Source organism: Lissotriton helveticus, chromosome 4_1, assembly GCF_964261635.1.
Source record: "Lissotriton helveticus chromosome 4_1, aLisHel1.1, whole genome shotgun sequence".
Classification (NCBI taxonomy): domain Eukaryota; kingdom Metazoa; phylum Chordata; class Amphibia; order Caudata; family Salamandridae; genus Lissotriton; species Lissotriton helveticus.
The window spans coordinates 1,599,609,495-1,599,624,537 of NC_136063.1; the positions used below are offsets into that span (position 1 = coordinate 1,599,609,495).

Here is a 15,043-nt window from a genome sequence, read left to right on the forward strand (position 1 = left end):
TGTCACTGTTAGAAGAAACCTGGCAGTGAGGGACAGCAGGAAAAAAAGTAATGAACCTCCACACCCTGGGAGGAACCTCCCAAGGTATGTATAAGAGTCGTGCATTTCTTGTTTTTGAAAAACAAACTCCCTCTGTGGGCATTTTTGTTTAAAAAAATCAAAGGTTTATTTGCGGCCATTAACTCAGACGATGGTTATGCACTGTGATGGTGGTTCCTTTCAATGGCCTGATATGATTGCACTGTCATAACTAAATTTGGCAAACAGAGTACCCTCGAGGTGGTGGAAGTAATGTGCAATACTCTGTCTGGCACACTCTATGTCAGATCTATTGTGGTTTACTGAAGTGTAGTATATTTCTTTACGAAAGTATATGAACAATCATAGGTATTTGATACCTGCTTCGGGTCAGAATGTCACCCATAGCACTAATATCAGTTCATTCATGCAACCTGTTCAGTAACAATTATTCTATATATTTTAAAAGTTATTTAAAGGGAATGTCGGGTGAAGAAGCCAAATACAAATTGTTACTTTTAAGAATATAGATGTAATAAACTTGCTGGGGAAATAATTAGGGGGTATTTATGGCAAGACTCGGAACAGTAATGCTGCTCAAAATTCTATGTTCTATAAAATGTCACACAAGGACACAATCCTTGCCCAAGTTGGAGCATCATTTATGGAAATTTTAGAGGTTCCAAATGTTACCCCTAGATTGAGGTTTTTAACCACAGTGGAATACTTTGATCCTTGTGTAATTTAACTAATTGAACTGTTACGTTTTTTAAGGATGTATGCTCCTGTCTTTTTGCTAGTTGTTTATATGCGTGTGAGTTTTTAACGAACAGTATTTGATGAAACGTACATTTACAAATCAGTGGCAAATGGCATGTAGTGCCAGTTCTTGTGACGTCATCCAGCATCAGATTGCATGTCACTTCTACTATGCTCAGAATTTAGGTGAAATGACACCACTGGGCAGAGTTCTCAGGATTCCTGCCCTAAACCATTCCCCATAGGTCATATGCTGGATATCAGCTTTGTACATTGATAACCATGCCCTTCTAAATTCGAGTGCATGAGATGTCAGTCATCTCGGTGGCACAACTTTCTGAAGTACTGCAGTGCTTAGTATTTCAGACTAAAAGGAAGGATGCTATACAAATATCAAGACGATGCTATTTGAGAAAACGTTTTTTTTGCATTCTAATAATGCACATCTTTTGTCAGCTTCCAGACGAATCACTCACTCTGCCCAGAGCAGTAGCGCATTAAGTAATTCAAAACATAATGCTTGAGAGCTCCCTGTCCCATTCACTGAGTCATATTCTTCCATTAAGCTCTGATAGCTTGCTTATCAGCTGTCTTTGGCAATTTATGCAGTGCTTTCATTGTGTTCTGCTGAATTTCCTCTCCACTTACTGCATGAGTTCGGGTTTGGCTTCATTTTTGAGCTGCTATTCTGTGCTTAACTCATTCTTTGCTTCCTTGGCCTTCCTGATGTCTATATATTTACCATTCGTAATACAATAGGTAAAGTTTACTGACAATCCTATATGCGGGAGATAAAAACATTTTTTTGCCTCGCCTCTAGGCCTTTACTCAAAATCAACAATGGACGCTGAAATTATGTTTGCCAGTAGTGCCCTTGCACCCTTTAACCTATTGTACAATTTCCCTAAAGTCACATGGGTATATGTTGTGGAATTTCCATCCACCAGGGTGGCTGATTGAAGTCCTTCTCTGCACTCGCAGTGGAAAATCCACCAAATGTTAACTTTGTAACCATGGCGACAGAGGTCTCTCAGTTAAAATGGCTGTCTTAGAGATGGGAAACTCATTTTGGGAGCAGTCTTTAACAACATTTCTGTCAATTGCTTTGTAGAATGAGGAATTTTCCACCATCTTACATGGACACTGTAAGTGTGCCCCTAAAGTGGAGGTGCATTGTCAGTCCCCCATATCTTGTCTTACTAGCATTCTAGGTTGAGAGAGAGGGTTTTTTAAGAACTCAGATTATTGGCAAACTCCACCACCCTTTCCATACCAGTCTTTGTATTAATTCTGGAAAACGTGGTGACAGACTTGCTACTGTAGATGTCATAACTTGAACTACCACCATTGTTTATAGAGATAGCAACAGACCTTCACAGATCTGGTGGAAGAGTTTTCTCCATTGCCAGGCTGTCGGCCAACAGTACTCCAAATAAGGTGCTTTACCGGCATCTTAGGATGGAGTCTTCAGAAGAGGCCTTCCATAAAATGCTGAAGATCCGGTTACTCAGCTGCCTTCGGTCTTGGTTGTGAATGGAATTGGCCCTGCTTGCAGCAGTACTTTTTAGTCTGGTTTGTTTCGTTCTGTTAGCCCGGTTCGGGTGCAGGTTGGAGCGCAATACTAGCACAGGGACACTCCTTTGGGAGTAACAATGCACTTTAGAAATCAACTTATTAAGAGCCATGACGAGGACAGTTTGGCTACAACCTCCAAAACAGACATTTATATTGATATACTGAATGCATAAATAGGGTTGCTGTTTTCTTGTTTTTAAAATAAGTTTAACAACTAATAAATGGAAGAATATACCTGGAGAGACCTCCATTTAACTCCTGTAGTTATTACTCACTCTCATGGATAGAAATTGCTACTCATTCTAAACAGCAAAACACATATCTAACTCTGGATGAACTGCAACCTTGTGGATCTTGACATCCTCTAGGAGGGATCATTCACTATGACAATGTGAATTTTTTTTATGCTGCTGACTATCTTCAATTCTTACTAAAAATAATTCTGAATTCAAAGAAACCATTTAGTTTTAACAGCATGGCACTTTGATGGGCAGTACAGTTGCTCCTATCCTTGCTGCATGTATGTACACCAATTTGGAAAAGGAACATACGGGCGACTAATCCCCACCAACACAAATATGCATTTGGTGACTGTATATTGATGATGTGTTTGTCTCATTGCAGGATGCAAAATGCTTTGAAGACTCTTTTCTTGTATGGCTGAAAAATCAGAATTAGCATCTGAAATTTACTCTGACTATAAGTAATCAGGAAGTTTCTTTTCTCGATCTTTTCCTAATGGCTGGGGATAATATCCGGCAGACAAAAGTATACAACAAACTCACAATAGAGGAAAACGCTGTACTTCCCTACGAAAGTGCCCATCCATTTGAACTAAAAGAGAAACTAACTTTTGACGAATCTTTACATGTTACACATAACGACTCTAACATGCAGGATTTCAAATCACAGGCTGATAAACTATTCAATAAACTTGTCGTTCCCAAATGTTTTCGACCAGCGGCTCCTTTGACCTATTGGCCATTGGCTATGGCTCCCCATTAAGGTACTTTTTTTGGATGGGTGAGGGGATGTGGGCCCGGCATCTGGAGTGCTTCCTTTTTTCTCCCTAAAAATAATTGCAATGAAGCCGATGAAGGTATTTTAATCATAGATGTAACAAAATGAAAATATAACAGTTGTTTAACAAAAAACTTTAATTGGTTAAGTTCAGAAACAATACACAGGAAATTCTCAAAGAACTGGGGTCTGCATATGGAATCAAGGGAATGCAAAATACAAAAGAAATTCCGCAGGTGGACTCTCCTAAGCATTAGCACTAGCTTTAGACATCAGGTGATTCTTCTTTACCATCCACCTCTAAATTAGACCCCTAGACTACTGGAATGTGAGGGAACTAAGCTAGTATATGTGATACGTGGGTATGATGGTATTCTGCAAGCCGGAATCATGATGTGCCTTCACAGCGCCGTCATTAGAACGACCGGGTCTTTCAGCACGCAAGTCGTTATAACGACTTGTCTTAGGGGGGCACTGGATTTTGGAATAGGTTAATTTACTATTCCAACTCCAGTCTGCGCTACAGTAGGGAAGGTGTTGTACTATATATCTAACACCATTTCACCAATGTGCCCCCTTAAGGCAAATGGTTATAATGACCTGCGTGCTGTACGAATGCGTACTAAAGATGCGTTTGTTCTATTGCTGGTGCTGTGAAGTCACAACGGGATTCCGGCTTCATTCTAAAGAACGTTTCCCATGTGATACACTATCCATCCTTCCCTGAAGACATCCTCTCTCTTTCCTCAAGTCTTCACTTTGCCATATACTCTTCTATCCCTTCTTTGGCTACCTTGTCTAGAATTGTGCTTCTCATTCTGCTCTCTTTCACTTTACCAATTCATTGCTCTCTTCCTCCTCTCCATTCTTTTCCATCCTTTCTTTTTTACCTGCCTTCATTGATCTGCTTCTCTAATTTGCCTTTTAGTCATTCTGTGCTCTTTCCCCTCTTCTTTTCCACATATTGTCTCTCTCTCTTCTTCCCATCTCGCCATGATGCTGTGTGTGGCAGTATGATCATGAAGTATTACAGCCCACACACACACATACAGTCCATTCTGCTCTGCCCGATTGACCTATAGGCCAGTTTGACCCTGTTGGCTACCATGCCCTCTGTGTCAGAGAACACAAAAGCAACAAGGTAAAGAAAGGGGAAGCTGGAGACTCGCTACTGGACTTTGCAATGTCTGCAGAAAGGAACACAAGCAAGAGGCAGATTACTACTCTTTATGAAACAGACAGACTGCTAGGGAACGGGTCAAGAGAAAAAGACCACAATTCAGCTGGAACTATATTGTTACTCCTATTCACTGTATATATTCTTACACTAGTCACCCTGCGCCGTCTCTTGCTGATCACTTTGTCACTTGCGTCGCCACAGTGCACATCACTAGCACCACTTGAGCACCAATTACAAATAGGGTTGTTTTAATTGAATTGTTTACAGTGCTGATAACTGTAACCAGTCTTCTTCCTGTTTTGGATAAACATGATTCCTTGAGCTCATTTACAACTTAAAATGAGTCTCCTTTTTCTTGTCTGATAATGTTGTTTAACATATCCTACGTAATTGTCTACAAATAATACCAGTTGGGATATCTTGCGGATGCAAAGTGACACAGTATCTCTGTAATCATACCTGAGCAGCCCCTTTGGTTGCGGTGTGCCTCCTGTGAAAGTAATACATTGTGATGATCCCCCACACTGTTAGGCGCACTCAACTTACTGCCTGAATGCCTCTGCTCATGCCGGTACTCTGTAGTTGACTAGCCCAGCGAGGTCACTTGCGGATTAGCCTCTTGAAAATGTAAAACACACACAATGTCCTTGGAAAAATCACTGAAACACTCATGCACTGCCAAAAACATCCAAAGCAAGTTTCAACCCACACACCAACCATAACTGACTGCAAAAAGAATGCATGGACGATAGGACTTATTTAACAAAAGATGCTATTAAGTATTTTGTAGTGTGATAGATATTGCTTTACCTGGCTTGTTGTGTGCTTGTGGCATATCTATTGGCAGCATCACTGGCTACTTTGGAAGGCGTACTGGGGTGCAGCAGGCACATATTGGGAACTGCTGATAGACACTATTCAAGGCACCTAGTAGAAAGAGCAAAAAAAGGTGCAAGAAATAACAACCATGACACTCTTTTACTACACAAACAGAGGACAGACCCTACACAGTTTATTTGTGTGTTCATGTATAGTAACAACTTCAGCGAGGTGAAGAAAATCATTAATAGGCATTGGTGTTTGCGCAACTCATGCAAACTTAAGTTTGAGAACCTATGTCTTAGAAATTGAGTTGTTGGTTGACTGGAGTGTGAGCCCTGGTCAAGCAACAGTCACAATCCCTTTCAGGATGAACCACAAAATCACTAAATTAACCTGTGCTTTGCCCCGGGTAGCTTCAACTTTAAGTTACTCATGTTAAAGTAACCTATGAGTAGGTTATATATATGTGTGCAGGATGAGCGTTCAAAGGGAAGTGGTCATAAAAAAGGGAAGTATCAGAGGAGAGATCAAGGATAGGCAATTCATACATTGCGTCGTAGGAGTAGACTTAAGTGCCATTCATAGCATATTTTTTATGTTTTTACTATACTAATGGAACAAAAAAACTAACAGCTACCTTGGGCAAGAGGGTGAAAAATGTTGTTAAATTGCATCGAAAAAGAAATTCATAACTTGTATTCAACTGGCTTGGCTGGCAATGGTAAAAGAATAGCACAATGAATCTGAAATAAAAACAAAACTGGCTATGTTTTCCAGCCTAAAGCATGAGAAAATTGTGCATTACTAAGTTGCATGTACATATGCAGAAATATATTCAAGATAGCAATTTTTGAGTGTAGGCTGCAAATATCGCATGCCAAATATCGACGGGACAAAATATCGTTACAGCAATATTGAGAGGCAAAATATTGCCAGTTATCGAAGTATCTATTCATTTCTATACCTAACTTCACATATACATACCTGGGTGATATATATAGTTTCAAGTACGTAGACGTGGAGTTAAAAATAGTTGTGCACTTACTTTTTGGTGTTTCGTCCCTTGATGTTGTTGCAACAATGTTCTGTTCCGTTGATATTTGGGATTCAATATTCCCTACTACAAACCAATTTTTGTGATTACCAATGCCCAAATGTACCGTGATTTGTGCAGCTCTGTACATATCTTTACGATACTTCATTATGTGAATGCCAAAAACGAAGTCACATGCTGATGATGTTGTTAGCCATGCCCACTCATTATTTTTGTATGATTTTAAACACAATCTAGTGTTATGTTACAGTGCAAAGGCATGTGAGCAGTGCCTTCTGAGATATTTGTACTCGAGGCACACCTTCCAGGATAAATCCATCCATGCGTCCAAACGTTAATTGCATTTTATGTGTACTTTTGCAGAAATTATACACATTTACTTTTGAACTCAGTCACACCACCATGCATCCTTCTACAAACGTATAAACACAGATGAAGATTTACAAACATTTTGCGCTGGGTTAGCTTCACATAAGTAACACTAACCGGCGCAACAGGGAGAAATGCTTTAATTTCGCCATGCTTTTCAAACTTTGCATGCGTGCTGCACGGTGCAGCACGCATTCCAAGTGGGAAAAGCTTTCCATCATGTCTAGGCATAGTATTTTTTACAAGATGGGTACCCTTCCTGTACAAAACATTTGCTAGACTCCTGCACACACCCTAGTGCTATGATGCTAAGATGTGTGCATGGGGCACAGCAACTGAAATCAGCGCCGGTACAAGGGAAAGGGGAGGGGAAAGCCATATCTCCGAAGATATGGTGCTCTCCTGCTCCCTCCCTGTCACGCAACACACTGCTGCCTCGCAGGGGCTGCGCTGCGTTGCGTGACTTCCTTGTAAATCTCCCCCATAGTCTAGGATTGTTTCAATAAAAGTTAATTCAAGCTATCTGAATAAATAACAAAGGTGGGATTTAAGGTTGACTTAGTACGGCAAGGTTGTGAAATAGTGTAGATATATTAAAAATAAAATTTGGAAAAAAATCTAAAAAACATGAAGTTAAAAGGGAGCGAAGGTTGTCAAATATGTTTATAGTGGCTCTGCCATAAAAAATACAACTTTACCAAAATTCACAGTTTAAAGTGGATCATTCATTTGGTTCCACAGCCCCCTGTAATAGGTCAAACTTTGCTCATCCTGTGCATCACACAACTATTAAAACAAAAAATAACACACTGCACAAAAAAACTACATGTCAAAAACCCACCATTATAATTTCCTCCACATAACCAACCCACCCTTCTTTATTTCTTAATCCACTCAAGATATGACAGCATGACTACATTCATACTGCCACCAGCCCAACCTCATATATGACCGCCCAAAAAAACATTTTTTGTGCACACTGATGCAAGCAGATGACCACATACCGCCATCACTCAACTATACCGCTACATTCATTCATCTACACTGAGCAACATGTATCTATATAACCAACATAAATGGCCCCATTGCCATGCAACTATAACCACACAGACAATTATACACCAGCATGCCAAACTTCATATATCCAAACACAAAATAGTACCATTCGCAACAACTTAATATAGCAATACACACACATCATCATCATCATATGCTAACACAGTGAGCATCATAAACCCACACAGACACCATATACCAATGTAACTACAAGACGTTAGTCATGCAATCATATCATACATGCCTTTAATTACTGAAAAATGTAGTATATGATTTGTTGAAACGCAAATATTCGACGCTCACTCATTCACTACCAGAGGTGACAGAACCACAGTTGGATACTCACAAGATGCTGGAGATTATTATGATATGAACTGGTCTAAAAGCATGACCCCAGGGCATTCATCAGCACCACCTAATCGCAAGATAGCAGAATGCAAACACTGCTACTTAATATGAACAAATACATGTTTAAGCTTGCTTTGCAAGATGAAACCTGTTAATATATATATCACTGGCACAAACATAGTGGACATATATATGGTAATATTCCTTTCCATGCTATTGATTTAACAATGCAATTCATTCAAAGGGAAGTTACAGCAAATGTACATTGCTAACCAACTAAAATGTATATTCCTGGACCATTGAATGATGTGAGTATTAAAGCTATCACACAGTAACAATGATTTTTTAACATGTGTTATGGTCCTAAAGTACAGTGACATAACTATTTGTGCACTTTAGGTCAGCTCATATTAGGTATGCACAGATCACCTTTTTGTTTTTATTTGCAAAATTTTATTTTTTACTTGAAGATGGGTTTGATCACATATAATACTACATCAGTGAGTTGTAATATTACTAGCTAGTATATTGTAATTTTACTTGTGAGCAAATGAGTTACAAGGTTTGAGGTGTATGCCTTATGAAGTATGACAACTCCCATAAACATATCAGTTTATGGGTCTTTACAAATACTTTAAAATAAAGGACAGGAGCAAATTCATGTCCAGGAAGGGAATTGGGAGGAAACGTTGTACTGATCTCTTTATCAACTACAAGAATATATTATTCTGTATAAATGGAATGCAACATACAAGCAGACAATAAACATAGAATAAATGGTTAGTGAGAAAACACAAGGAGATGATGTAAGGAGCGCTGAAACTTTTCAGACACACACCCCCAGTCACAGATCTGGGTTTAATCTATCATCATTACTTAGCTCACGTTGCCACCACAGTTCAGACCCAGCAATATGCAAATCAAACTAGACCCTGTGCCTCATGGGAACAGTCCAGCCTGAACGGCCAAGCTAGGTTTTCCCTGGACCGGACACAAACATCCTGGGACCGGTTTCGGGGTAACACCCCTCATCAGCCAGTCTACCTTGAATCCAGTGGCAAAGTGAGCACAAGACCCACGTCTTGGCTTACCCTTCCAAATTAGGGCGAACAACTTAAACAAAAGGAGATGATGGACAGTGCGCTGAAACTTTTCAGACAGTCACCCCCAGTTATAGATCTGGGTTTAATCCAGCATCATTCTTTATCTCACTTCGCCACCCCAGTTCAGACCCAGCCATATGCAAATCAGACTTGACCCTGTGCCTCATGGGAACAGTTCAGCCCGAACTGCACGGCCAGGTCTTCCCTGGACCAGAAACAAGCATCCTGGGATCGGTTTCGGGGTAACACCCCTCATCAGCCATGCTAGATTGAGTCCAGTGGCAAAGGGAGCTAGGGACCCATGTCTGGGCATACCCTACCAGCGAAGAGGGCTGAACCTGCAACACGTTGAAAGACTATCTGGCAAAACACACGATAAGTGGATGAAATTTTGGGTAACATGTTGAAACTGCATGTTTGAGGTACAGAATTCTTAAAAACCTGTGGAGTATTACAGATCTAATTTAGAAGTTAATCAGTTTCCCCAAAGGACTATACATAGTGGAAAGTCTGTCTACTCTGTAACTCACTTCATTATGGTATTTAAATAGTGCATAAGGAGAAGGATGGTGCACCAGAATGAAGTCAATGAGCTTCCAATAGATTCCAAAAGTATATCCTTTATTATTTTTTCATTTTAAAATGGAGACATCAGCCAACGCGTTTCGTTCCGATTGGAACTTCGTCAGGGCTGAAAAAAGTGCACAAAATAGACAAATACTAAGTACACTTAAATACATAGAACAGCACATAAGAATAACAAACACCATATATAATACATATATATAAAAACATTTAAATTCATGACATTTAAAACACATATATAAAAACATTAGACACATCAATTCATGACATTTGAAGAACAGCACAAAAATCCAAAAATCCAACAGATATATGCACATATCTACATAAACAATAATAATATATCTCAGACAGCAAAGAAGGGACAATGATTCGAAACCTAAATACAAATATATACACAAAAATGATATGAACATTAATGACATCACTTTTGCAAACCTGCTTGTTAAAATCTAATTAAACATATATCACAGAAGAACTTTACACTCTTTTAATCTGAAACATTCAAACCATGTCAACTCAGGTTACAAATATCCTGCTAACTGTGTTATAGTAATATGAGTCGCAGTTAGCGACATATAAAGCTGTTGGCCAATTGGCTATTGCCCCATTAAAAAAAACAATTCTAATTATCTGATATAAAGTTGAAGGCTTCTCAGCCTCCATGGCTCCCTGTGTGAAGTTTCTCTGCAGACTGCCTTGTGATAGTATCAAGCACTGTTCCCAGCAGTGCTCTACTGATCAGAATTCCTGACTCTACTTTCCGTCTCTTACACACTGTTGTTCAAGATTTAGTCTGCCTCACTGGACTCAGAAAATTGTCTTGTTATATGAATAAACTCTGATATAACCTCCTTTCCCCAATCTCCTCATGGTGCCCTCTTCCATCATCCAGTCCAGGAGAGCCTAAAGTCTTTTCCATTCCAATAAGACCTGCCTCTGCATGCTGCTATTCAACCCCCCACACACATCCCTATGATCTTTGCAGTTTTGTCAGCCATGTAGCTCAACATAAGATTCATGACTTGTAAACTATTTGACTTTGTAAAATGTGATACTTAAAACATGTCTTATGTTTCTTGCTGTATTCCTCCAGTGCTTAATTTGTAAAAGAATGCTTGATTGTACTGAAAGCTCTGCTCAGAAACCCCTGACATGTGCTATTAAAAGCTGGTGCTCTGAATATGAAGGCTGTGTAGTATTATATACAGCTCATGGCTCCAGCTTTCCGTCTTTCTCTTCCGCCATTACCCTTTGTGTGTTTTCCTCTCTCTTGCTCTCCATAAATGGTCGATAAGAAAGAAAAGATAAGTTCCAGTCCTCAAAAGTGAGTGCCAGTGGCCACTCCAACAACCACTTTCTCAAATTAAACACTGCCCCTAGCTATGTACAGTTCTCAGGAGGCCTCTTTGGGTAGATCAGTAAATAACATTAATAAATGTCTATTGCTCTGCAACAACGAGCAAACATGCAACTTTTTAGACTTAAGATGGCTGTAGGACGGTCCTCTGGTACCACCATATTATCATATTAGGAAATTAGAAGACACAAGAAATAATACCCAATACAGTGCTTATTATACGTTTCTTTATGAAAACAGCAATAATTGTCTTTGTTTAAGTTGACATTGGTACAATTCATAATGCCATAATTTACTACTTGGGGCATTCAGTCCCATTCGACTAAACTGACTGAAAATGTATTTTTCCATAACATCATTGATCATTCACTTGGTTTTGTTTTATAATCTTTAACATTGAATGTTTCTATAATATTCGTCATTGCTTTCAATTAAACAAATGTGATATCTTTCATTTCCTGCAGCCCAGATGATTGGGATGCTCTTCAAGATTCAAACTGCAATGGCATCATGGTGAGAAAGTTTACTATGCACATGATTTCATTATTTCTGTTCACAACTTTATGTATCATTGTTTGTTGGATATTCGAGGGATTCGTCAGTAGTATAATTCAGTTCCATTTATTTAAATCCTCATCTTGTGAAAGCCACATTTCTGATGTTTTATTAGTTGCAAGGGTAAGTGATATTGGATATTAATTAACATAACAATGAAGTAACGCTGGAACATCGTGACGTTGAGTTTAAAGGAGAGGAGGAGGTTCCCTATCTAGAATACCCACTATTGGTATATGAGGAATAAAAAATTTTTTTAGAAACATTTTATTTTTAGAAAAAAAAAACCAATGAAGTAACTGATCAAGAGTTAGTGAAGGAGAGGGTGCAAAAGTAGAAGCTTATGAGTGAATAAATGAAAAATGAGAGCAAGTGAATATTATTGGTACATTTACAAGTTCTCAAGCATATAAATCATCAGTGAAAATCATGGCGTGTAGAACCCACAGAATTGTGTACATTTTAGGTGGTCTGGCAGGACTTGTGCATGCAGATGGATCCTTATTTGTTTTTTTACACCTTTTACATTTTCCTAGCATTTCTGATTTACTGTAATAGTACCTTCAGTATTGCCACTGGGTGATAATGGATTATCAAGGACTTTAGTTATCTGATCTTCTGTGTATTTGACCATGTCCGATTCTGACATAATCACAATCTACTATGACGGAAGAGTGTACATAGTAATACCTCAATATCCTAGGATAAACACTTATTATGTTTATCTCTATGGGTAGTTAATCATTGCACTAGCCTATGTGCATTAACAAAATATCATATAGTCGAGATTGACTTTGTGTTTTAATATTTGTACTGATTTCTATGTTTGCATATGATAAGAGAATCACTTTGAAAAGCCTTAGACCAAGAATTTGAGAATGAATTTGATAAAGTACATTATTTTGATATATTCAGTATACGGTTATTATGGACTTAGCCGTATTCTAGTACAGATGAGGATATATATGTTGCACTTGAAGAGTATTTTTTCAAGCAACAGTGGTCCTATGCATAATAAAATACAGACAAGCTTAATAAATATAGACACAATAGAACTATATTGAGTGGCGTGATATGTCCAGCCGGACAGAGATCACAATTTTTTACTATAAAGAGAATATACCAAAAATTTCACATTCACAAAGAGTGAGACACAAGCCTGTGGCTTCACGCTAACGAATTGGCAAGATAGAACAGATAGAAAAAAGGAGGAAGAAAAATGTTTAGGCAAAAGGTGAATGATTTCTGAAAAAATGATAAATTACAGAAATTCAAATTACATCATTATATGCATATCGCATTCAGTATTTTTCACATATATGATGTTACATCAAGTCGACGGCGTTTCGATCCCTTAAACACAATATGTAGGATCATCATCAGGACAAAAAGTTAATGCATTAACTTTTTGTCCTGATGATGATCCTACATATTGTGTTTAAGGGATCGAAACGCCGTCGACTTGATGTAATTTGAATTTCTGTAATTTATCATTTTTTCAGAAATCATTCACCTTTTGCCTAAACATTTTTCTTCCTCCTTTTTTCTATCTGTTCTATCTTGCCAATTCGTTAGCGTGAAGGCACAGGCTTGTGTCTCAGTCTTTGTGAATGTGAAATTTTTGGTATATTCTCTTTATAGTAAAAAATTGTGATCTCTGTCCGGCTGGACATATCACGCCACTCAATATAGTTCTATTGTGTCTATATTTATTAAGCTTGTCTGTATTTTAATATGCATATGACCACTGTTGCATGAAAAAATACGATTCCCAAGGTCCGGTGCTGACTCTTTGGGCGCCCTTGTTGTTTTTGATACGCACTTGAAGAGTATGACATAAGAAATTGGTATATTAGTTGAGGGGGCGGAAGCCAACTCAAATATTAAGCACAATTATTATCTGGGTGAACCACAATAGTCACTTAATAAACCTATTCTTAAATGTTTGGTAGCTTGGCACAAAGCAGGCATGCTTACTTAGAGGCAATGTGTAAAGTATTGATGCAGGAGACAAACAGTTATAAAGTGAAAACACAACACAAGAAAAATGCGACGTCAATTTAGAAACATATAGTGTATTTAATAAATCAAATTATACCATAATGACAGAAATACAATTGGTAGAATAGGAGATGTCAGATTTTAAAATTTTAGGTGAAATTTGCACCCAGGCCCGTACTAGCTACCGGGCGGTTGTGTGTGCTGCCGAGTTCGGGGCTGATTTCGTTGATGGGGACCTGCGTGTGCTGAACAAAATTCGTTTTGCTTTTTTTATTTCAATGCGCAAGCAGGTCCCCATTAAACGAAATCAGCCCCTACCGCAGAGAAATTAGCCCCCAGCTCGGCAGCACACAGAAACACCCAGTAGCCAGTCCATCCCTGTTTGCACCAGGTAAGCACAAAGCGCCACTCGTAGTTATCTGGTCGCACTAGACAGGGGACAAGTCACCACTTTTAAGGTTACCAGTAATTAGTTGTGGGCCTTGGTACAGGACTAGTCAAACCATCTCCCGCTTTTACTGTTATGAGTCTTAGTTGCACTGCTGATTATTTCAAATCCCACCCTCTTCGATCTCCTCAATGCATATAAAATAATTACAATAAGTTATGGTCACTAAATTTGATAAGAAAGCGTTGTCACCAACTATAGTCTAGCTCTAGGAAACCCCCTTATTAATTTAATGTGCCGGCGGTATCAGATGGATCATCACCTGATGCTTTATTTAAAAAAACATTAATCATTGAGACAGCTACAAGCCTATGAACACTCTGAGGAGAGGCTAGTAGCACATATTCTTCATCCCATGCCCTAAGATATAATGAAAATAAAATGAAATCTATTAAGCTAAAACAGCCATGCCCAATAAAAGAGGGAGTAACAACTGGAATATTGTTGAAAGAGTCGAACGCAAAAAGCAAGTTACACCCCATTCATAACTAATTAAGTTAATCTCCATATGAGCCTTTTCCAAAGTGCGTAATAGGCTCCTCTTCGGTGTTCAGTAAGCCACACAACATTGCTGGATATACTTGACAATGTTTACCGTTAAAGTCTCCTAGCCATACAATCACTTAGCTATCATTGAATCTATTGAAACTTTCTCTGTATCCTCCTGGAATGCTTTCACTATGGCAGAGCTTCTGGCTTCAAAACTGATTGGTAACCTATGTTCCCTGTCACATTCTATGAATAGCTTCTGATAGTTAGGAGAGTCCAGGTTTACCCACACAACCTTGCCCAG

At 38.7% G+C, this 15,043-nt stretch overlaps 1 protein-coding gene across 2 annotated transcripts in view; it reads left to right on the forward strand.

Moving 5' to 3' along the window:
• Nucleotides 1-15,043, forward strand: part of AOAH (acyloxyacyl hydrolase) — a 919,324-nt gene that overhangs the window by 464,241 nt on the left and 440,040 nt on the right. For both annotated transcript variants that reach the window (XM_078688219.1, XM_078688220.1), the window contains exon 9: nt 11,711-11,759. In XM_078688219.1, the coding sequence (XP_078544345.1) occupies nt 11,711-11,759 (49 nt within the window). The remainder of the gene's footprint in view (nt 1-11,710; nt 11,760-15,043) is intronic.